Genomic DNA, 25,575 nt, shown 5'->3' on the forward strand with positions numbered 1-25,575 from the left:
TTCAATTGAATATGGGTTGAAAAGGATTTGCAAATCATTTTATTCCATTTATAAATACATCTAACACAATTTCCCAACTCATATGGAAACAGGGTTTGTATATCACACAACCTGAGTCAGATCCCTTTTACATATAGTATATGAGTCACAACTCTTACCACTGGCCACTTGGATGAATGACACATATGTAGAAGTACAGATAATAGACCTGCTGAGAACAGCACTGATGCAAAAGACAAGAGAGATGTCAAGCTAAATGTGTAACTGTGAAGCTTTAATTTCTTCTGATTTAACAACGGATGCAAAAAGTTTAGGCGCTTAGTCATAACACGCTGGTAGAGAATGTGACAATTCTACTTAATCTGGAGTTGGTAAGCAATACCCCACGTGCAGTAGGAAATGGCATGTCTGCGAGGAAAGCATGCAGGGATAACAAATAACTATGACGAATTAGCGTTGGCTGAGTGTGTACTTAGCACTTGCCCCTTTGCCAACAATATTTGGCAAAGGCTATCCTAGGAGGTTATTTTAGCATGTGCGCCATTGAGCATTTATGAATAAATATTTGAGAGTGGGGTTATGATGACAGTGCACAAATATGCGGGTGTGAGTGCATAGCAGGAGCAATGACGTAACTGGCTGAAAGCTTCAATGGGGGCAGTGGTAGCTGGAGCCACGAGTTGTGGCACTCAGTCAATGAAGCCAATGTTGGCGAGGGCTTCCCAGTGGTGACGGTTGATGACAGCTGTCACGAAGTTGCTGTGGGTTGACGGGGATGTGGGTGGGAGGGTGCACAGGGTCTGGAGTGGTAACTGTTTGAACTCGTCCTATCAGCTCGGCAACAGTGTTGAGGCATGTCTCGCGAGGCCTCCTCCTCCTCCCCGACATATGCTAGCATCGTTTCTCCTTGAGGCCCAGACTGAGCCAAGTAACACCCGCTTCTCTCAGCATCAACACCCCGGCACACTCATACAAGCGGGCACTGCTGCAGGCGGCAAAACTAACAAATCATGAGCATCTGCCTCTCAATCAGAGAGTATAATCAGTGCATGACACAGTGATAGGAAAGTCTACACTATAAACACTATCTGACCACACACAACTAACATGTGGACCAAAGCACAACCTAAGGTGTGGTCTTATTCCCACGCACAATCATCTCTCTTGTTCCCCGATTCCACATGATGCAGAACGCTTGAACGCTGGTCTCCAGTGTGTTTGTGTGTGTGTGTGTAAGTGTGTGTGTGTGCGTGTGTGTGTGTGTGTGTGTGCGACTTCATACAGTCAGTCGCCTTACCTGTCCAAGATGTCCAGGCTGGACGTTGCCGTGGCTCCCAGCAGTCCGAGCGACGCACTCCCCACTGCTGCGGCAGCCCCGCTGCCTGCCTCCATGATACTGACTCACCGCAATGTTGAGGCTGCCAGGGGTGCAAAAAGAGAGAGAGAGAGAGTTAGGGAGAGTGAAGGTGGGAGGGGAAGGAGAGTAGAGGTAGACCAAGAGGGAAAAAAAGGCAGATGGGATTAAATAAATCACATCGATAGGATGAAAGAGGGAGGATGACGATGGTGATTGGATGTTTGGGATCGTGACAAGAAAAAAAATGAGCAGTGGGGGGGGGATCTTCTTTGCAGAGCACAATATAAAACCAGTGTTTGCATACATCAATTTGTTGCAGACTGCCATGAAAACATTTGGACCTCCACAATCAGGCAATCTTGCTCATAAACATATTAGTTATGATGGGACAGTTTTGGGGAGTACATTTTGTTGTTACAACTTTGTACAGTAGGTGGCATTGGAACTCTGCTTCTAAACACACAGGAATTAAATCAGTGATTAGTCTTACAGATAGGCAGACAGCAGGCTTGGGCGATTCAAGCTTTTTGTGGCAGATGATTTTTTTTTTAAATCTAAAATCTATTTCCTTTGTTCCGGCATACTTTATGTCACCAGACACTTCCCTAGCTTCCGCCCTAACCCTTTTTTCCTTGGCGGAGATTCAACACACCTAACAAAACATGGCTAACGCTAATGAGGGTGAGACATTTGTTCCAAATAAAAGAAAGGTGTTGTAGATTAGATTTTAGTAGTTTAGTTTAGTAGTTTATGGGTTGGGCTCTCTGGGCGGCAAGGGCCGCACTCTGGCTCCCGCGCACGCTGGGGGTCAAATATATTGTACATACAGTACAAACACACATATACTCACACACACACACCATTCTTCATACATACAGACCTACATACATAGGCACCTACGCTCCCATATACATACACAAATACAGTACATACCTACATACTCCAAGTCCGTCCATCTAGACGCACATTCACGGTACAAACATTCATATACTGTACATATACATTCACTGTACAAACAAACATACATATACTGTACATATACATTTACTGTACAAACATTCATATATACATTCTGTTCATATGCAAGTACATATACATACATACACTCATGCACATAATCACGTTTCATCAAACATATATCAACGTTGTTGCCCTAGGGTAAACTGGGTAACACAAGGCATATTGACAAAGCTTAACCCATTGTTACTATAACAATCTACAAGATTAATATAGGTTGCCTCTCTCTCTTCCCCTCCATCTTTCGGTATTCCTTTTTTTATTTTTTCATTATCTCTCCAGCTATCATTATGTATACGTATTGTTGCATTTGAACAACTGTATTGTTGAAAATAGAGGTAAACTATTGGTATTGTTCATGATCAATAGCGCTTTTTCTATTGGTATTTGTATTGCTCCAGTTTTGGGTGTAAAAATGCTCATTGTCATTTCTATGTTATTATTTATTTCACTAACTGCTTATTTGCTATCACTTTTACAATCATATTTGTATGTGCTGGTGTTGTTCTATTGTTGTTGTTGTTTTTGTTGTTATTGTTGTGTTTGCTGTTGTTGTTTTTCTCTCTGTCTAATCCCCCTCTTATCCCCACAATTTCCCCCTCTGTCTTCCTTTTTTTCTCTTTTCTATCCCCTCCTGCTCCGGCCCGGCTGCACCAAATGATAATATAAATACATTTAATAAAGTCAAATTCAAATAAGGCTACAAGAGAAGTATCCTACACTTCTCTTTTGTAAAGTAAATCTGAACAGCCGATATGGGCATCTACATCAACTACAGATGCTGGTCATATTATTAGAATATCATGAAAAAGTTGATTTATTTCATTAATTCCATTTAGAAAGTCAAACTTGTAGAATGTATACATTCATTCCAAACAGACTGATACATTTCAAGTGTTTTTTGCCAAAAAGGAGATGATTATAGCTGACAACTAATGAAAACCCTAAATTCAACATCTTAGAAAATTAGAATATGGTGAAAAGGTCAGATATTGGGCCCTGCAATGGGGTGGCGACTTGTCCAGGGTGTACCCCGCCTTCCGCCCGATTGTAGCTGAGATAGGCGCCAGCGCCCCCCGCGACCCCAAAAGGGAATAAGCGGTAGAAAATGGATGGATGGATGGGTCAGATATTGAAGACACCTGGTGCCACACTCTAATTAGCTAACTAACACAAAACACCTGGAAAAGCCTTTAAATGGTCTCTCGTTTTGATTCTGTATGACACACAATCATGGGGAAGACTGCTGACTTGACAACTGTCCAAAAGATGACCATTGATACTTTAAAGAAGGAGGGCAAGACACAAAAGGTCATTGCCAAAGAGGTTGGATGTTCCCAGAGCTCTGTGTCCAAGCACATTAATAGAGAGGCAAAGGGAAGACAAAGATGTGATAGGAAAAAAGTGCACAAGGAAGAGTGATAACCGCGCCCTGGAGAGGATTGTCAAACAAAACCGATTCAGAAATGTGGGGGAGATCCACAAAGAGTGGACTGCAGCTGGAGTCAGTGCTTCAAGAACCACCACGCACCGACGTATGCAAGATATGGGCTTCAGCTGTCGCATTCTTTGTGTAAAGCCACTCTTGAATAAGAGACAACGTCAAAAGCGTCTCGCCTGGGCTCAAGACAAAAAGGACTGGACTGCTGCTGAGTGGTCCAAAGTTATGTTTTCAGATTAAAGTAAATTTTGTATCTCCTTTGGAAATCAAGGTCCCAGAGTCTGGAGGAAGACAGGAGAGGCACAGAATCCACGTTGCCTGAAGTCCAGTGTCAAATTTCCACAATCGGTAATGGTCTGGGGTGCCATGTCATCTGCTGGTGTTGGTCCACTGTGTTTCCTGAGGTCTAGGGTCAAAGCAGCAGTCTACCAGGAAGTTTTAGAACACTTTATGTTGCCTGCCGCGGACCAATTTTATGGAGGTGAAGATTTCATTTTCCAACATGACTTGGCACCTGCACACAGTGCCAAATCTACCAGTACCTGGTTTAAGGACCATGGTATCCCTGTTCTTGATTGGCCTCCAAACTCACCTGACCTTAACCCCATCGAAAACCTATGGGGTATTGTGAAGCGGAAGATGCGAGATGCCAGACCAAACAATGCTGAAGAGCTGAAGGCCACTATTAAAGCAACCTGGGCTCTCATAACACCTGAGGAGTGCAACAGACTGGTCAACTCCATGCCACGCCGTATTGCTGCAGCAATTCAGGCAAAAGGAGCTGCAACTAAGTATTGATTGCCGTACATGTTGAAACTTTCCATGTTCATACTTTTCAGTTGGCCCACATTTCTAAAAAATATTTTTGGTACTAGTCGTAACTAATATTCTAATTTTCTGAGATACTGAATTTGGGATTTTCAGTCATTGTCAGTACTAATCATCAAAATTTAAAGAAATAAACATTTCAAATATATCACTATGTGTGTAATGAATTGATATAATATGTAAGTTTCACGTTCTGAATATAATTACTGAAATAAATCAACTTTTTCATAATATTCTAATAATATGAACAGCACCTGTATATGATTTGCCTGAGAAGCTGGACAGGACAACAAAAAAAAAGATTTTAGTAATTTAGATTTGCGGGCAACTCGAGTGGACCAAAGAATTGCATGCTGCAAAGTTAGTTTTAAAAAGGCAGCAGCACAACAAACTTATTCCAGCATCGGAAACTGAAAACCCCAGTCCAGTGAGGGAAATGCAACACCTTACAAGGCGAACGAGACAGCAACAACAACAAAATCTAATTAAAAAGCATCTTACTGTGGTGAAATCATTTACACAAGGTACCATGTATGATGAGAAAGAAGCCCAATTGGGAACCATCACAAACACAGTCGCTCTGTACGTTGCCAAGGTGTGGAGCACTCACTAAAACGAAACTCAAAAAGTTAACTTAATGTTTTACTTTATTATTTTTTGCATGCAATGTGCAATGCTACATTTTTATTTACAGAAGTATTAAGTTTGCAATTTATTAATCTCATTGTTGGAGATAATCATTTATTTGCAAGCCATGTTTAATGCTACGTTTATGTTGACAAAAGTAGTTTGTGCAAGACAGAATTATTGCCTCCCAGAGGAAGCTCTTGATTTAGTTATTTATTTAATAATAATGTAGTCTAAAAAATCAACAATATACAAATTAATATTTTGCTAAGAATAATATGCAGTCTATACAGTGTCATTGCAAACTACTACTTTTTAATAAATTAAATAAAATATTGTTTTTAAATTATCTCTGTCATTTGTTTTCATTGATTTATTTTAAAATTCGGATTACATTTTTTTTTATAAAATCGCAAATAAAAATTTTTTGTGAAAAAAATCGCAATTTTATTTTTAGGCCGTATCACTCAAGCCTAGCGGACACTGTAAAAAAAATCGATTAAAATCAATTAATCATGCAGCCTATAATATGACGTAGACACTTTGATGCTTAAAGTTCTTGCCCGGATACAGTCAGGCATGCGAGATGTGTTTGCTAAGTGTAAAATTGAGCTGCATTTTTGAATTTAAGAAATTGCTGCTCTAAATGTGTCCCCTGGATGTCACAATAGCAATTCTGTTAGGAAAACAAATAGTCGGGGCAAGCAAATATAAAAAGCAAGAGGTAGGTAAAGCAGGGCTGCGACTCCTTACCCTCGATTCAACGTAAAACAAAGAGGAGTAATATAAACAATTGGTAACCCCACTTTTAATGGGTCAGTATAGCTCGGTTGGTAGAGTGGCCGTGCCAGCAACAGGTTTGATCCCGCTTCCGCCATCCTAGTCACTGCCATTGTGTCCTTGGGCAAGCCACTTTACCCACCTGCTCCCAGTGCCACCCACACTGGTTTAAATGTAACTTAGATATTGGGTTTCACTATGTAAAAGCGCTTTGAGTCACTAGAGAAAGGCGCTATATAAATATAATTTACAATTCACTTAAAATGCTGCATGAGACACTGCACATTGATGTAGTTCTGTTAAAATTAATGTCTTCTGTGCAAATTTAAAGAAAATGACCAGTGTAAATGACAAATGAGGTAATTGATGCATAGAAAAAGTTTTTATTAATGCTTTATTGAGTTTTTTGTTCAATATTAGAATGGCTGTGACTTCAAGTTTTATAGCTTTGTAGATAGACTTAGTCTAAGTTAATTGTGTTTTCACGGTGTTTTTGAAACTGCATCAATTTTTCCTTCAGAACTTTCAACTAACTTGAAGTGTTTTGTCAAAAGGATTATTTGTGATATGTACACTTTCAGAATTTGTGATTTTTTTCTACTTTGGACCGAAAGTTTTCATGTGACCTTGTACGAAGTTGTCGTAGTTGTATTTTTGAGTTACTATGACATGATTCTACCCGTCCGGCCCAGTTGGGAATAGATTTTCCTCTATGCGGCCCCTAAGCTACAATGAGTTTGACACCCCTGGTCTACATAGTACAAAGATGGCGTCAACGTGGTTGTCACAGCGCATGGCCGTATTTGCCAACAAGAGTCTTCAATAAAGATAAAAGTTCAAGTTAAAGTACTACTGATAGTCACACCCACTAGGTGTGGTAAAATTACCCTCTGCATTTAACCCATCCACTTGTTCCACCTCTTGCGAAGATGAGGGGAGCAGTGAGCAGCAGTGGTAGCTGCGCTGAGGAATCATTTTGGTTATTTAACCCCCAATTCCAACCTTTAAGTACCAAGCAGGGAGGTAATGGGTCCAATTTTTATAGGTATGACTTTGGAATGACTCGGCCGGGGTTTGAACTCACAACCTACCAATCTCAGGGCGGACACTCTAACCCAGGGGTCACCAACGCAGTGCCCGCGGGCACCAGGTCGCCCGTAAGGACCCGATGAGTCGCCCGCTGGCCTGTTCTAAAAATAGCTCAAATTGCAGCACTTACCAGTGAGCTGCCTCTATTTTTAAAATTTTATTTATTTACTAGCAAGCTGGTCACGCTTTGCTCGACATTTTTAATTCTAAGAGAGACAAAACTCAAATAGAATTTGAAAATCCAAGAAAATATTTTAAAGACTTGGTTTTCACTTGTGTAAATAAATTCATCTATTTTTTTACTTTGCTTCTTATAACTTTCAGAAAGACAATTTTAGAGGAAAAATACAACCTTAAAAATGATTTTAGGATTTTTAAACACATATACCTTTTTACCTTTTAAATTCCTTCCTCTTCTTTCCTGACAATTTAAATCAATGTTTAAGTAAATTAATTTTTTTTATTATAAAGAATAATAAATACATTTTAATTTAATTCTTCATTTTAGCTTCTGTTTTTTCGACGAAGAATATTTATGAAATATTTCTTCGAACTTATTATGATTAAAATTCAAAAAAATGATTCTGGCAAATCTAGAAAAATCTTTACAATCAAATTTCAATCTTATTTCAAAGTCTTTTCAATTATTTTAAAATGTTTGCTCTGGAAAATCTAGAAGAAATTATGATTTGTCTTTGTTAGAAATATAGCTTGGTCCAATTTGTTATATATTCTAACAAAGTGCAGATTGGATTTTAACCTATTTAAAACATTTCATCCAAATTCTAAAATTAATCTCAATCAGGAAATATTACTGATGATGTTCCATAAATTCTTTTTTTAATTTTTTCAAAAAGATTCGAATTAGCTAGTTTTTTTTTCTTTTTTTCGGTTGAATTTTGAATTTTAAAGAGTCGAAATTGAAGATAAACTATGTTTCAAAATTACATTTTCATTTTTTTCCTGTTTTCTCCTCTTTTAAACCGTTCATTTAAGTGTTTTTTTCATCATTTATTACATAAACCTTAAACCTTCCGTAAAATGAAAAAAAAAATGTACGACGGAATGACAGACAGAAATACCCTTTTTTTAAAAAAATTTGTATAGATTTATCTATTAAAGGTAAATTGAGCAGATTGGCTATTTCTGGCAATTTATTTAAGTGTGTATCAAACTGGTAGCGCTTCGCATTAATCAGTACTCAAGAAGTAGCTCTTGGTTTCAAAAAGGTTGGTGACCCCTGCTCTAACCACAAGGCCACTGAGCAGGCTTAAGTTGTGTGGTCCTCTGTATTTTTTTAAATTTCAATTTTTATTTATTGTTTTAATTGGTTTTACCATTTAAAATTGTTTTTAATCATATTTATTTTTTTATTTTTTTTATATTGGTTTTATTTTTTTTATCCAGTTATTGGTGGAGCTAAGGATAATATTTGAATATTGTTTTTAATATTGTTGTGCAGCACTTTCGAAACATTTATGTTGTTTAAATGTGCTACACAAATAAAAAGGATTGGATTGGGTTGAAAGTGATGTTGCATCAATTTTCAGCACATCAGCACTAAGTCCGCACCAAAGAAGGATGCCTGCTGTCTTAAAAAAATTAACCAGTGTTTAATATAGTTACATATATGCTGATTTGGCGCTTCTGGTTTTCCTTTGCTCAAAAATAATTATATATGTACGGCAGTGTAATAATGGATTAATAATGGATTAGATTTATATAGCGCTTTTCTAGACACTCAAAGCGCTTTACATAGAACAGAGAACCCATCATTCATTCCCTCCACATTCACATATTAATGGTGGTAAACTCCATTTGCAGTCATAGCTCCCTGGGGTAGACTGACGGAAGCGTGACTGTCAATTTGTGCCAACGGCCCCTCCAACTACCACCAAACTTTCATACAGTCAACATTTCAAACATTCATACATTAGTGTGAGTGGCAATGAGAGATAGGTGGGTGAAGTGTCTTGCCCAAAGACTCAACGGCTGTGTCTGGGATGGCGGAAGCTGAAATCAAACTTGGAACCCTCGAGTTGCTGGAAAGACGCTCTACGGCAGACCTGGGCAATTATTTTGACTCGGGGGCTAAATTCAGAGAAAAAGATGTGTCTGGGGGCCGGTATATCTATTTTTAGAATTATTGAATGCTAAAAATGTTATGACAGACTGCTTTAAAAACAGAATCGAATTTTAGTTTTTTCTGTGAAGGATAAAACCCTAAAAATTGAGAACATATGAACGTCACACCCCCTCTCCATCCCCACATTTTACAATCAAGCCAAATGCAACAAACACAGCGACATATGAAAGCAAATGGTAAAAAAAACAAAAAAACATCTACAATCTGATATATCACTAAGCTTTAAAACAGGGGTCCCCAAACTTTTTGACCTGGGTGCAGCATTGGGTTAAAACAATTTGGCCGGGGTCCAGGTTGTTTACATATATATATATAAATATATATAAATATATCATCGATTGGAAAATGCATTTTAAGACAATGTGATTTGCCCGAGCGGCTAGGGGACCTTGAGAGTAACAAGCAACAAGCGGTAGAAAATGGATTAGAAAGGTCAGATTAAAAAAATAAATAAATCAATAAAAATAACCTGCGACTTCCCGCGGGCCACATCTCGAAAGCAGGGGTCCCCAAACTACGGCCCGCGGGCCAGATCTCTGCTTTAGAACTTTCTTGTAAAAATCTCCTTCCACGTCTGTCCCTGACACCCGCATTCAGGCTCTGGAAACACTCCCCGCTCAAACTGTTTGGTCTGACCTGCTGTGATGTAGATTACCATAGTGACTAGTAGGGTTGTATGGTGTACGGGTATTAGTATAGTACAGCGATAATCATATTCGGTACCATACCGGCTCTGAAAAGTACCAGTCCGCCACACCCCAAGATTTTTTGTTAAAATAAAGCCAATAATGCAATTTTTTCTGGTCCCCTTTATTTAGAAAAGCATCAAAAAGTACCGAAAAGTATCAAAATAATATTGGTATCAGGACAACACTAGCCACTAAAATATCATGCAAAAGTGCAACTATACTTTGTATAGTTGAAGACTTACGGTCATTAGAAAACATCACTGCACATCATAATGGCAGCTACAGTTTCCATCTTAAAGATCTAAAAAATAATTTGGGAATGCCCGGCGGGCCAGATTGAAAAGCTTAACCGACCACATGTGGCCCCCGGACCTTAATTTGCCCAAGCCTGCTCTACGGACTGAGCCACCCCATCCCAGTGTAAGTGTGGCGTAACTCCGCTTCCCAAAAAACTTCCATCCATCCATCCATTTTCTACACTCACATTCACACACTAGGGCCAATTTAGTGTTGCCAATCAACCTATCCCCAGGTGCATGTCTTTGGAAGTGGGAGGAAGCCGGAGTACCCGAAGGGAACCCACGCATTCACGGGGAGAACATGCAAACTCCATACAGAAAGATCCCGAGCCTGGGATTGAACCAATGACTGCAGGACCTTCGTATTGTGAGGCAGACACACTAACCCCTCTGTCACCGTGAAGCCTCCAAAAAACTTAATATGCGCCTAATTTTTCCGAGAATAGGACGTAACAGAAATTATGTCTGACGCACTTTAGCCATTGTGTTGCTATATATAGCAAGTAAAGGTAAATAATAAAAATGAAAGAGAGGTGTATCTTGCATTGTGATGCAAAATACAGTAATCAAATACGAGCGTCCACTAAAGTATTTGGCATGCGAGTGTCATGATCCACGTCTTGGATCATGGCATATTCTGGTTTTGGTTCTGTTTATCACATTCTGTCTTGTATTTGTCTTCCTCAGTTCTTTGTGGCACTTCCTGGTTTTGTTTCCATTGTCATAGTTACTCACTTAGTGTCACCTGTCTCTGCTTTGATCACGCGCACCCGCCCTTGATTATTTATCTCCCTACATATGCCCGCCTCTGTTGACATTCAGTCTTGGACTCTTGTTTGCTCCCCCGCAACAGATGACGTCACATTCCAGCATTGTGGTAACTATTAGCACTCGATTAGCTTCCACGCTATTTTGTTTGTTCTTTTCCCTAGTTCTCACGCTAGCGCTTTCTGTTCTTCCTAGCTTCCACGCTAGTTCTGTTGTTTTGTTTGTTAGTGCCTTCATGCAAAGTGTTTTGTTCTTAGTTTGCTTTATTATATAATTAAATTCTTATCCCTACCCTCACGCTGTGTTCCATCTTCCGCTGCACCCACGAGAGAACAACTCGTCACCACAATGCCACCGAGACGTCACAGCGAGTGAGAGCCGAAAACCTCCAGAAGCGTGCATAACTCAACAATTATCATTTCTATAAGTGCTGAGAAAACACTGTTTCAAGACAATCCTCTGTTGTTTGGCAACACTTTGAACGCAACACTTTGAACACAACTGCTTTACTTATTTTACCGGGAAGGCAAAATGTGGCCTGGAGGGCATTTAATGGGCCCGTGGCACATTGTAGAAATACAATAAAGAAAATAAAAAAAACAGCAAAAAGGCATAAGGTAATGAGAAAAAGCTGACATGTTGATACAGTTAAAAACAAAACGATGTGTCTTGTTGATACAGTTGAAAACAAAACAATCTGTCTTTCAATATGTTTAAGCTAGGGCTGGGCGGTAAGGCCTTTTTTTAATATCTCAATATTTTTAGGCCATATCGCGATACACGATATATATCTCGATATTTTGCCTTAGCCTTGAATTAACACTTGATACATATAATCAGTACGATGATTCTGTGTCAACATTAAAACATTCTTGTTCATACTGCATTAATATATGCTCATTTTAAACTTTCATACAGAGAGGGAAATTACAACTAAGTCAATAGACCAAAACTGTATTTATTAAACAGTTATTAAGCAGTGGCACAAACATTCATGTCATTTCAAAACAGAAAGTGTAAGACTGTCAGAGACATTTTAAAACAAGCTATTAGTGCACTTTTGTGCAGAATGTCACTAAAATGACATATCAAAACACTAAATTGAAGTGCACTTTTTGTACAGAACGCCACTACAATAGTTTAAAACAAATAGAGTGCACTTTTGTGCATGATGTCACACAAGATATTTCAATAAGTGTCAAATAAAAATTAGCTGCATAATAGGAAATCAAATAGTGTTCGTCCTTCGCTATGTGGTAGGTTACTGCAGGCATTATCTTCTTTTGTTGTTGACCTTTTTTTTCATACGGTGTTGATCTGGAAATGTTTGCCTCGACATTTTGATGGTGTGGTCGTGTGGCCCTGAATGGGGATGTTGACATGCAGAGTACGCACTCTTCATCCTCTAGCAGGTGACTTTTCAAATGATGCTGCATATTAGCAGTAATGCTACTTTTTGTAGCAACGCTTTTGCCCCACACTTGACAAATTACGGTTGTCTGGTCGATATAATCCCACTTGAAAATAAACCACCGCCAGACGATGGACCCCCTGCTGTTTTTCTTGGGAATTCTTTCTTCATTTGTTACCAGATTCGCACCTTCTTTCTCTCGTATTACCACCCGCCGTGGTGCGGGTGGCCATATAAACAACTTTAACACAGTTACAAATATTCGCCACACTGTGAACCCACGCCAAACAAGAATGACAAAACACATTTCGGGAGAACGTCCGCACCTTAACACAATATAAACACAACAGTACAAATACCCAGAATCCCTTGCAGCACTAACTCTTCCGGGACGCTACATAATACACCCACTGCAACCCCCACCTCAACCCTGCCCCCCAATCACGCCCACCTTAACCTCCTCATGCTCTCTCAGGGAGAACATGTCCCTAATTCCAAGCTGCTGTTTTGAGGTATGATAAAAAAAAAATGCACTTTGTGACTTCAATAATAAATATGGCAGTGCCATGTTGGCATTTCTTTTCAAAACTTGAGTTGATTTATTTTGGAAAACCTTGTTACATTGTTTAACGCATCCAGCGGGGCATCACAACAAAATTAGGCATAATCATGTGTTAATTCCACGACTGTATATATCAGTATCGGTTGATATCGGAATCGGTAATTAAGAGTTGGACAGTATCGGAATATCGGATATCGGCAAAAAAGCCATTATCGGACATCTCAAATTTTATTTCAATATTTATTTTATTTTATTTTTAACCTTTTCTTTGTCAGTAAGAACATAACTTACTGGTGCTTCATTATGTTTCTGGTCCAATCAGCAGATTATGCCATTTTGTTTTGACAGAATGTCAAAATTGGCAACTAAATGTACTAATGTTACTGCATAAGTGAGAATTTGCAGCTGAGATAGGCTCTAGCGCCCCCCCGCGACCCTAAAAGGGACAAGCGGTAGAAAATGGATGGATGGAAGTGAGATTTAAACTGTAGACAAAACATTGCTAAATAACAATTCCACACACTGAAGCAACCATTTTGCCAGCACTAATTGGTTTTATCCAAACAGGCAAAGAGGCATGGTTAGGGGGCCTACTTTTAGAATAATGTTGAAATGCTAAAAATGGGATCTTTTATAGGAACCGCACTGCTGTGTACTGAGAAAATTAAACGAGTGTAAAGGTAAATGAAGTTGCCGGAAATAGCTGAATTGTAACTATCGCTTATGAGAAAAGCCAATTTAATTCCTGCTCCCTGTTGAAAATCCTTAAATAAAAACAATAAAAATCAAGGGTGCACGCTTATCAGGTGGATAATTGTCAAGCAGATAAGAAGAATTATGTCAAACCGATGAACCTGATAACACTCAAAGATCAGATTAAAGAAATCTGAAAAAAATGCTCCAATGGGGCGAGATGACTTGTGCTGTGCTGTGCTGTGCTGTAGGTGAGTAAGGGTGAGCAAATGAAGCACTCCTTTTCTCCTACCTATGCTGTGCTGTAAACGACTGTAGTAAACGTTACAGTAAACAAACATGGCGTCGATTGTGTGAGACTTCTTTACTGTTTCACAGGAAGACCTTTCCCATGCTATTTACACTAAATGTTTCACAATCACTCAGCAAAACGGAAAAAACCAGAGCTTCAACACATAAAACCTTATCAGCCACCAGTAACGCCAGCATCGCTGAGGCAGTGTTTTGAAACCCTACAAACACGCCTACGCAGCTGCAAAGAAAGATGAAAACAAACAACAGGTAAATCAACATTTGAAAATGATCAGGTATAGATAATCGGTTATCAGTGTCGGTCTTAAAAAAAAAAATACAACGTGCATCTCTAATAATAAAAATACAAACATTTTTTTCATCGTATAAAACATTTTTTAAATTAGAAAACATTTATATTTATCGCATCATCAAAAAATACACATTTCATATAATAATGAAATAAATGATAAACCAGTTTAAAGTATCAAATTATATACAGTATAATAGTTTAAACTCTTATTAGGTTAATTACACAGAATTACGTGCCAGGAATTTGCAGAGGAAGGCCTGGGCCAATAACAAATTTTGCTGGACAGTATATTGACCTACAAATTATTGCTGATAAACAATATTGCCATTATTTTATTGGGACCAAATGAACCACTTATGTAATGATAATACAAAATAATGATGCATGTACATCCTCTCAAATGCAATGGACGTGTAATGGACATTGCACAATACAGAGCATCAATTGAAAAATAGAGCAAAACGATACAGTATGACAAAAAATATGTTATTAAATATGGTGTAAAGAGTTATCGATACAACGATAGATCAATTTGTAATCCTAAATTTCATGTATATCGATCTGTACACGGCAAGTTTGTCTACTGGATGATAAGTATCAATTCAAGATCATTTAAAAAGGGAATTGATTGATTTTATCTGTACTAAAAAAGGAAAACACTGGATTTAACAATGTCACCAACTTTATATGAAGTTTAAAGTACCAGGATAGTGGAAAAATGTGTTTACTTTATATGCTTAATTGTGTTTGATTGTATCCCTTTGGGCGGGGCTGTAAAACGATATCAATACAAATTGAGATAATCTCAATCGATATCAATATAAAATGTGCTCGATAAAATATTTGATATAAACCATATACCATTAAGTCACACGCCCTGCGATGAGGTGGCGACTTGTCCAGGGTGTACACCGCCTTCCGCCCGATTGTAGCTGAGATAGGCGCCAGCGCCCCCCGCGACCCCAAAAGGGAATAAGCAGTAGAAAATGGATGGATGGCATTAAGTCACACGCGCTTTGGGAACACAATAAACAGCAAACAGGAAGTTTCACTAAGCAATGAGAGTGACACGCTAATAGCCAATCACGGAACAGTATCAACTAGGACGGCGTGGCACAGTGGGAGAGTGGCCGTGCGCAACCCGAGGGTCCCTAGTTCAAGCCCCGCCTAGTACCAACCTCGTCACGTCCGTTGTGTCCTGAGCAAGACACTTCACCCTTGCTCCTGATGGGTGCTGGTTAGCGCCTTGCATGGCAGCTCCCTCCATCAGTGTGTGAATGTGTGTGTGAATGGGTACATGTGGAAGCAGTGTCAAAGCGCTTTGAGTACCTTGAAGGTAGAAAAGCGCTATACAAGTACAACCCGTTTAACTACAAGGTGTTACACCTTAAAGGGGAACATTATCACAATTTCAAAAGGGTTATAAACAATAAAAATCAGTTCACAGTGGCTTGTTGTATTTTTTGAAGTTTTTTTCAAAATTTTACCGGTCCCGGAATATCCCTAAATAAAGCTTTAAAGTGCCTTATTTTCGCTATCTTCGAAACCACTATCCATTTCCCTGTGACGTCATACAGGGCTGCCAATACAAACAACATGGCGGTTACCACAGCAAGCTATAGCGACATTAGCTGGGATTCAGACTCGGATTTCAGCGCCTTAAGCGATTCAACAGATTACGCATGTTTTTAAACAGATGGTCGGAGTATGGAGGCAGATAGCGAAAACAAAATTGAAGAAGAAATTTAAGCTATTGAGCGAATAGCTATTGACGCTATTCGGCCATAGCGTGGGTGTACCTAATGAAGTGGCCCATAGCATGGCTGCCTTAGCATCGCCGGTAAAATGTGCAGACCAAACGATCAGGACTTTCGCATCTTGTGACACTGGAGCAACTTAAATCCGTCGATTGGTAAGTGTTTGTTTCGCATTAAATGTGGGTATCTAGTTTCAAATGTACATACAGCTAGCGTAAATAACATGTTAGCATCGATTAGCGTAGCATGTTAGCATCTAAAAGCTGGCAGTCATGCCGTGATCAAATATGTCTGATTAGCAAATAAGTCAACAACATCAACAAAACTCACGTTTGTGATTTCGTTGACTTAATTGTTGCAAATGCATCTGCAGGTTATCCATACATCTCTGTGCCATGTCTGTCTTAGCATCGCCGGTCAAATGTGAAGACACTCTGGTACATTCAATGGGGGTCTGGCGGCAGATTTCTTGCCAGTGGTGCAACTTGAATCCCTCCCTGTTAGTGTTGTTACACCCTCCGACAACACACCGACGAGGCATGATGTCTCCAAAGTTCCAAAAAATAGTCGAAAAAACGGAAAATAACAGAACCAAGACCCGGTGTTTTGTTGTATTGTAAGGTAGCATGAAGGAGAGAGACGGACAACGACGTGCAGTGTTTACTTCCTTTACTTAGAACTCTTCTTCGTTGGTACATACAACAGGTAGTCTGTATTTTTTTACACGCTACTGCCACCTATCGGAACGATATGTAACTACACTTAGTATGACTATACCACATATCCCGCTTTTTAAGAACAGCATTCCTGCAATAAACCATATTTTGAATGAGCAATTCAAGTAAACAGTACTGACTTGTAAACCATTAGACTACTAACTAAAATGGTCTTTCAAAGCATATGAAATAATGTTAGGGATATTGCATATAAACAATTAACCAAAAGTGCATTTACAACTGTGTACTTTAAATAGCTTTTCAGAATGTCAGTGCAATTTCCACAAATTGTTTTGTAACAAATTAACAATACGTTAACCAACAGTCAAACAAGACTTTTCTCAAATCTCAACTCTTTCTTTTTCTCACCTTATACAAAATATATTTATAGGTTTCTTCAATACTTTCAATACCTATTTCAATACCAATTGGTTTTCTTCTTTTGTTGCTAATACAACCAAACCTGTGAAAGTGCAACAGTAAAATTTTAAGGTGAAAATGTGAAATGTAACAATCATTAACAATCTTTTACACACCCAACTTGCCCCTCTAAAAAAACTCAGGGTACATAGTCCTCATGCCAAGCAGGAGGGTGAATCCGTCTGCGACCCCGCTGGGGAATGGGAGACGCTCGAGCAGGCGGGGCAGCAGGAGGAGGCAGGGCAGCAGGAGAAGGCGTGTAAACATCCTCTGGCTGGACCACAGGCTGTGTGTGTGTAGCAGGGGCTGGGACAGACGCAGGTGACAGGTGCATGGCATTCCATACTCTACCATCAGACAGTTCATAGGTCGCAGGGCCTCTCTGAGCCACGACCAGGAAGGGCTGTGTGAATTTGAAGTGTCCCTTCTTTGTGATCCCAGGCTGCCTAACACGAACATAGGATCCACACCGGAATATAGGAGACTGTGCACCTCGACGCTCATCAGTATATCTTTTCACTTTGGCTTGCTTCAGCGCCACGGTGTGTTTCAAGGTGTCACGCCGAGCAGAGGCAGGAGGCGGCGGGAGACCTTTAATGTTCAGGTTTGTGCGGAAAGGACGGCCATGCAGAAGCTCAGCAGGAGATATTTGAGTCACTGCATGGGGAGTGGCACGGTATGTTAGAAGGAAATCAGTGACAAAGGGCTTTCAGGGTTTACCCTCAATGTCAGCTGTTTGGAGACAGTCTTTAAACACCCTGTTCCACCTCTCGACCTCTCCATTGCTCTGAGGATAGTAGACAGAACTGCGGCGGTGTGTAATGCCTTGGGCCGCTAAGTAAGCCTCAAACTCAGCAGATACAAAGGAGGAGCCGTTGTCAGTGACTAGCTCGAGGGGGTTACCCTCACGGCTGAAGACGGTGGACAGGAAGGTTATGACGGTACTGGATGTTACATCTGATGTGAAGGCCACTTCTGGCCATTTGCTATAATAGTCCACTAAAGTGATAGCAAAGCGGCAGTCAGGAGAAGCAGAGTGAAATGGACCCACTATGTCGATAGCGAGTTTTTCCCAGGCAGCATTGGGAAAGGCAACAGGTTGCAAAGGAGCAGCACGTGTCTTTGCTGTTTTGTCATGTTGGGAGCAGGTGGCACACGACTTGATGGCAGTCTCAACATCAGAGTCCATTCCAGGCCACCAGTAGAGTTCTCTCAGTCTCTGTTTGGTTCTGACTATACCTTGGTGAGTATTGTGAGCCAGGTGTATAAGTTGTGACTGAAGAGCTGAGGGAATCACCACACGGTGAGTGCCACGTACCAGGTAGCCATCCAGCTCAGCCAACTCAGTACGTACACGGTAATAAGGTAACAGGGCTGAGTCCAGGCCCTTAGGAGTGTGTGGCCACCGTTCGCGAATGTGCTTGGTGACCTGCTGTAAAACAGGACAGTCTGTGTAGGCAGTGCGTAACTGGTTAGCTGTAAGAGAGGTAAGGTCAACAGTCACTAGCGCTATAGTGTCTTCCTCCAACTCCAGTTGGTCAAGGACAGGCAGGGGTAGGCGTGACAGACAGTCCGCTACAACATTGTCACGGCCAGGTTTGTATTCCACGCTGTAGTTAAACCACATGAGGCGGGCAGACCACCTCGCTATCCTCATGCCTGATCTTCCGAAGCCTTTTGTGGATAGGAGAGTTGTCAGAGGGCTGTGATCCGTGCGCAGGGTAAAGTGTCTCCCCCACAGGTAAGTACGCCATCGCTCAGCTGCCCACACACAGGCTAGAGCCTCTTTTTCAATGATGGAGTAGTTTCGTTCACTGGGAGTAAGGGCTCTGGATGCAAAAGCAACAGTCAATTCGGCGTCCCCGTGCATTTGTGTAAGCACGGCGCCTATGCCGTAGTCACAGGCATCTGTAGTGACTAGTGTTGGGAGAGTGGGGTCGAACAGCGCAAGTGCCGGGCTTGTAGCAATCAGTTCTTTGAGTCGGGTAAAAGCCTGTTGTGCAGTATCAGACCATTGGAACAGTGCGTCCCCTCTCAGGAGAGCACGGAGAGGCTCCACCACAGAAGCATAGCCGGGGATGAACTTGGAATACCACCCGGTGAGGCCCAGGAAGGATTGGAGGGCGGTAGCATCCTCAGGAGCAGGAGCTTTCACAATAGCAGCAACTTGGTCTGGGTTAGGGCGGATACCAGAAGCAGAAACAACATGCCCTAAATAGAACAGTTCGGTTAATCTGAAAAGACACTTATCCATATTCAGCTTCAGGCCACTGCTGTGTAGGCGGTGCAGCACAGCCTTTAGCCTTCTGTCATGCAGCTCTGGGGTGTTGGCATACACTACAATGTCATCTAAGTAACACTGTACACCATTCAGGCCAGACTGGATCTGCGACATCATTCGCTGGAATGCACTAGGAGCCGAGGCAAGACCGAATGGAACCTTTGTAAAGCGACCCCCCACGCATCATGCCGACTTCTGTTGGTACCTTTTGGTGTGTAGTTAGCATCGCTTTAGCTCCAGCTACAGCATGTTCGATTTGACATGAAATTGTAATTGCTTTCTCCAAAGTCAGATTGTCCTCAAGCAGTAAACTTTCTCTTATCCTAGCATTGTTCGTTTTTTCAACAATCTGGTCCCTCATCATGTCTTCAGCAAGGGCGCCGAACTCGCACGTAGCAACGAGCTCACGCAGGGAAGCTGCAAACTCAGTAGTAGACTCACCGGTCCTCTGAGATCTCTGTCGGAACTTGTTTCTCTCCGCCACGACGTTGAGCTTCGGTACAAAGTACTTTTTTAATGCTTTTAGACCATCTTCATAAGAGTCACTATCAACTGGCAGCGTGTAAAAAATACGTTGCGCCTCCGTACCGACCGTGTGTATTAGCAAGGCACGCTTCCTTTTATCTTCCATCTTGTCGGCGAGAGCTAAGACGTAGTTGTCAAACATCCGTATCCACGTATCAAAGTGGACGGTAGGCACACCCGGGCTGTGTAAGAATGCCGGAGGTGGCGAAATACCGAGCCAGGCCATTATTTACTTTATCCTCGTCGCCAATATGTTGTATTGTAAGGTAGCATGAAGGAGAGAGACGGACAACGACGTGCAGTGTTTACTTCCTTTACTTAGAACCCTTCTTCGTTGGTACATACAACAGGTAGTCTGTATTTTTTAAACGCTACTGCCACCTATCGGAATGATATGTAACTACACTTAGTATGACTATACCACATGTTTGTAATGTGAAAATTAATATGGCGGGTGTGTTACCTCGGTGACGTCACGTTCTGACATCATCGCTAAAAGACCGATAAACAGAAAGCCGTTTAATTTGCCAAAATTCAGCCATTTAGAGTTCGGAAATCGGTTGAAAAAATACATGGTCTTTTTTCTGCAGCATCAAGGTATATATTGACGCTTACATAGGTTTGGTGATAATGTTCCCCTTTAACTTTGGCTCCCAGATCCTAGTCGGGGGACGCAGAGGAGACGTTCCCTCCAGGACCAATGTTTTCATCGGAGGTAACACCCTTCATTTTGCCCGATAATGGGTCTGCTAAGCGCCGCCTCGTGTTGGTATGACGAGGGCGTTGATTCGTGAGAATTTGGTCGCTTTTATCTTATTTCTGCGGGACACATTCGCCACTCTACTACTATTGCTGCAGGCGATCGCTCCCTCTCCTTTTCAACTCACTCACTGATGTCACTCACCCAACACACTGCCATTCATAAAGGAGCACACACACACATACACAACTCTTATAACTAGTGTAGTTGCGCCATCTTTCTGTCTTGGTGTGGATTGTCTGCATGGAGTAAGAAGAGATACTGTGATATCTTTATATATATAAACTCAATAACAGAAACTTGTCTTTAGTTTTGTTGGTTTTAACGCAGACGGTGCGGCATCATCCTGACACTTCTAATGTGTCCGTTTAAGTCAGGGATGTTAAACGTACGGCCTGAGGGGCCGGATCAGGCCCATTAACAGGTTTCATCCGGCCCGCGGGAACGAGTTTGCTAAGTATAAAAATGAACCTGAAATTTTTGAATAAAAGAAACAGCTCTTCTAAATGTGTGTCGCAATAGCAGTTCTTTGTATCTTTGTAGATGATGATACATATGTACAAAATTAACCACATGTTAGTACATCAGTCGAGGAAAAATTATCCATTTTTCCCCATCCATTTTCTACCGCTTATTCCCTTTGGGGTCGCTGGTGCCTATCTCAGCTACAATTGGGCGGAAGGCGGCGTACACCCTGGACAAGTCGCCACCTCATCGCAGGGCCAACACAGATAGAGAGACAACATTCACACTCACATTCACACACTAGGGCCATTTTAGTGTTGCCAATCAACCTATCCCCAGGTGCATGTCTTTGGAAATGGGAGGAAGCCGGAGTACCCGGAGGGAAAATTATCAAACTACTTAAAATTAAATACTGTAATTTGATTTTGATATTTTTTTTGTTGATAGATTGAAAATTAACACAAATGAGTTGACTGATGAACATTATCACATAATTTATTCAGAAAATATAAATAATGACAAATAAACTCGTACATAGTAGTAGAGTATTAACATACTATAACCGCAACAGGTAATTGTAAAAACACAAATTAAGAACATTATGATTTCTACAGTTCCAGAATGTGCGTGTAGTATTTTTAAACAAAGAAAAAAAATCTGAAGTTGTCTTTACTTTTATGTTATTGTTCCGTGATTTTACTAGTCCGGCCCACTTGGGAGTAGATTTTTCTCCATGTGGCCCCCGATTAAAATGAGTTTGTCACACCTTGTGTTATGAGTAGCTTCTCAAACTAGTCTGTATAGTGTTCAATAGCTTATACACTACTACCATCTAGTGCAGGGGTCACCAAACTTTTTGAAACCAAGAGCTACTTCTTGGGTACTGATTAATGCGAAGGGCTACCAGTTTGATACACACTTAAATAAATTGCCAGAAAAAGCCAATTTGCTCAATTTACCTTTAATAAATATATATATATATATATATATATATATATATATATATATATATATATATATATATATATATATATATATATATATATATATATATATATAAAAAAATTAGTATTTCTGTCTGCCATTCCGTCGTAAATTTTTTTCCTTTTACGGAAGGTTTTTTGTATAGAATAAATGATGAAAAAAACATTTAATTGAACGGTTTAAAAGAGGAGAAAACACGAAAAAAAAGGAACATTAAAATTTCAAACATAGTTTATCTTCAATTTCGACTCTTTAAAATTCAAAATCCACCCGAAGAAAATGAAGAGAAAAACTAGCTAATTCAAATCTTTTTGAAAAAATTAAAAAAATAATTTATGGAACATCATTAGTAAATTTTCTTTATTTAGATTAATTTTAGAATTTTGACGACATGTTTTAAATAGGTTAAAATCCACTTTGAAATAAGATTTAAATTTGATTCTACAGATTTTCTAGTTTTGCCAGAATAATTTTTTTTAATTTTAATCGTAATAAGTTTGAAGAAACATTTCACAAATATTCTTTGTCGAAAAAACAGAAGCTAAAATGAAGAATTAAATTAAAATGTATTTATTATTCTTTACTATAAAAAATAAATAAAATACTTGAACATTGATTCAAATTGTCAGGAAAGAAGAGGAAGGAATTTAAAAGGTAAAAAGGTATATGTGTTTAAAAAACCTAAAATCATTTTTAAGGTTGTATTTTTTCTCTAAAATCGTATTTCTGAAAATTATAAGAAGCAAAGTATTTATATTTGAGTTTTGTCTCTCTTAGAATTAAAAATGTCGAGCAAAGCGACACCAGCTTGCTAGTAAATAATTAAAACTTAAAAAATAGAGGCAGCTCACTGGTAAGTGCTGCTATTTGAGCTATTTTTAGAACAGGCCAGCGGGCGACTCATCTGGTCCTTACGGGCGACCTGGTGCCTGCGGGCACCGCGTTGGTGACCCCTGATCTAGTGTCTCAAATCTGCAAATACCTTCACATCTACTTTAATAATTATATTACCTTCGCTGCACTCACGCTACCAGACACACTGATAAATAGCACCCTTAGCAGGTTGGAAATTGTTTTACTGTCTTTATGGGCAGGCTTAAATAAGTTGTGAAAAGTATCAATTATCGATATCGATCAATACAAAAAAAGGTACATCGTGATATAGTATTCAGACATATTGCGCAGCCCGAGTATTCATTAAGCCATATCCAATTGTATTTACAATCCGCAATGTATGTGAAAATACCATCTTAAAGTCACAAAATGCCAAAAATTCAGTCGGCCAATTTGAATATCCCGATCCGAATAACTAGGGCAATTTACATAGATTCCACGTTACTGGCTTCTGCACCCTGATCACATCAGCAGATCAGCAACACTGGAAATACAAAAATTGGAAAGAGATGCGTTGTTTATCGTTCATAATCCTAATGTAAGACAACAACACACACACAAATAAATAGCTAACAATTGAGTGTACAGATTGAGGTTGATAAAACCCTCTAAAAAATAAGAATCGATTCCGAATCGCAAAACGTGAGAAACGCGATCCAAATTCGAATCGATTTTTTCCCACACCTCTAATACATATCATTTGCACAAGAGGCTGCAATATATATTGTGATATAGATTTAAGGCAGTATCGTCATTCCTAAAAGCAAATAAAGCAAAAATATAAATGATGCTGTTACACCGCCATCCTGTGTTTTTGTTTGATCATAACTATAATCGAAAATGTTATCATGTAACAACCCTACAAATTTTAAGTATGAAAATTGGTATGACCAATACTGCCCTGAAACTAATTGTTATTCGATCAATACCCAAATTTGCAGTGTTGCCCAAAACTAATGTAGCCAAAAAGAATAAATGCTTACTTGCATTTTTACAGAAGTGTAGATGGATCTGCATCACAACAGAAAGTAATCAGATATTAACAGTAAAGTGGCAGGTAACCGAATAATAGTTATGACATAAAAATATAACTGGAAATGATGCAATATGTTACCATGTATGTCAGCAGCTAAATTAGGAGCATTGTCAACTTGTTTTGAAATGGCTCTATTGTAATTGATATGCCAAGTGACATAGTGATATAAATCGTTATTGCAAAAAGCTGCAATATATATCGCAATACAGATTTTAGCTTGTATTGCCTTATCATATCGGTCTTTATTACAGAACGTGCTTGTGTTAGCCTGCTTTGAAATCTCCACTGGTATGTCATTCTCCCCCATAGTTGCAAGCTACAATTATTCTCAATAAAATGTGATTTGTGGTAATATTTTCATTGTCTGGAACGAATTAATTTCATTCACATGATTTCTTATGCGATAAAGTGATTCAGTATCCATACTTTTTAGTCTTTTGGGAGGGATTTGTAATGAAAACCCAGCTGCCCCTGTATTTCCTTTCAGGATATTTGAGTGGGGGCATAAAGTATTTAGCTTGTCAGCAGGGCAAAGTAAACAGTCTGCTTTAGCAAATGCAGGGGAGTAAAGGACAAAGTCAATTGAGTCATAAACCCCAAAGCTATTACAAAGAAATGGTTTTAAAGTGAGACATCAAAATTGTACTTTGTATTAAAATTTAAGTGGTAATAGGTTCCTGGCCACTAGTGAGTACTTGGCAGACGGGATACTCATTTAGCATCCTCGTTGTGCATTGCAAGTTGTGCACTTTAAGTTTATAATTGTTTGCAATGAAGAACTAGCATTTCTGCTTGTGGGAAAGGCTCAAAGATCCAGTTACAAGATCAGCAAGCTGGCTCAAAAACTCATGTTTCTCCCAGTGAAATCAATACCGGACAGAAAAAGGTCAGGAGCATGGTCAGCTCCTCTATGAGACAGAGCCTTTCAGATAAAGCAGGTCAAATGTCACAAATAGATCGTTTGGTCCACCATTGCTCAAAGAAAACATATCCATACAGTATCTATGAGTAATTCGGTGTTGTGAAAACAACACATTTTCATAAATAATAAATAAGGGTGTAATTGTACAACTTGATCACAGGTTTGGTATGTGACTCGGTTTTCAAGGCAGGGTTCGGTTAATTTTGGTTACAGTAAGGCTAGGGGTGTGGTCAATATGACATCTTCGTAATAGAGCATAATCGATGATGATGCATTAATTTTCGTTAAAATGTTTACTAGTAATTAGTATCAACAATACGAAGTTCCTGCAGTCCTGGGTTCAAATCCAGGCTCAGGATCTTTCTGTGTGGAGTTTGCATGTTCTCCCCGTGAATGTGTGGGTTCCCTCCGGGTACTCCGACTTCCTTCCACTTCCAAAGACATGCACTTGGGGATAGGTTGATTGGCAACACTAAATTGGCCCTAGTGTGTGAATGTGAGTGT

The 25,575-nt window shown here is 39.7% G+C and overlaps 1 protein-coding gene across 2 annotated transcripts in view; it reads right to left on the reverse strand.

Annotated features, from left to right (window-relative positions):
- The window catches only part of arhgap32b (Rho GTPase activating protein 32b), a 308,797-nt gene that overhangs the window by 216,142 nt on the left and 67,080 nt on the right, over window positions 1–25,575 (reverse strand). For both annotated transcript variants that reach the window (XM_061898082.1, XM_061898081.1), the window contains exon 2: window positions 1,298–1,418. In XM_061898082.1, coding sequence (XP_061754066.1) covers window positions 1,298–1,392 — 95 coding nt within the window. In that variant the 5' untranslated portion in view covers window positions 1,393–1,418. The remainder of the gene's footprint in view (window positions 1–1,297; window positions 1,419–25,575) is intronic.

Source organism: Nerophis ophidion, linkage group LG04 (assembly GCF_033978795.1).
Source record: "Nerophis ophidion isolate RoL-2023_Sa linkage group LG04, RoL_Noph_v1.0, whole genome shotgun sequence".
NCBI classification, from domain to species: Eukaryota; Metazoa; Chordata; class Actinopteri; order Syngnathiformes; family Syngnathidae; genus Nerophis; species Nerophis ophidion.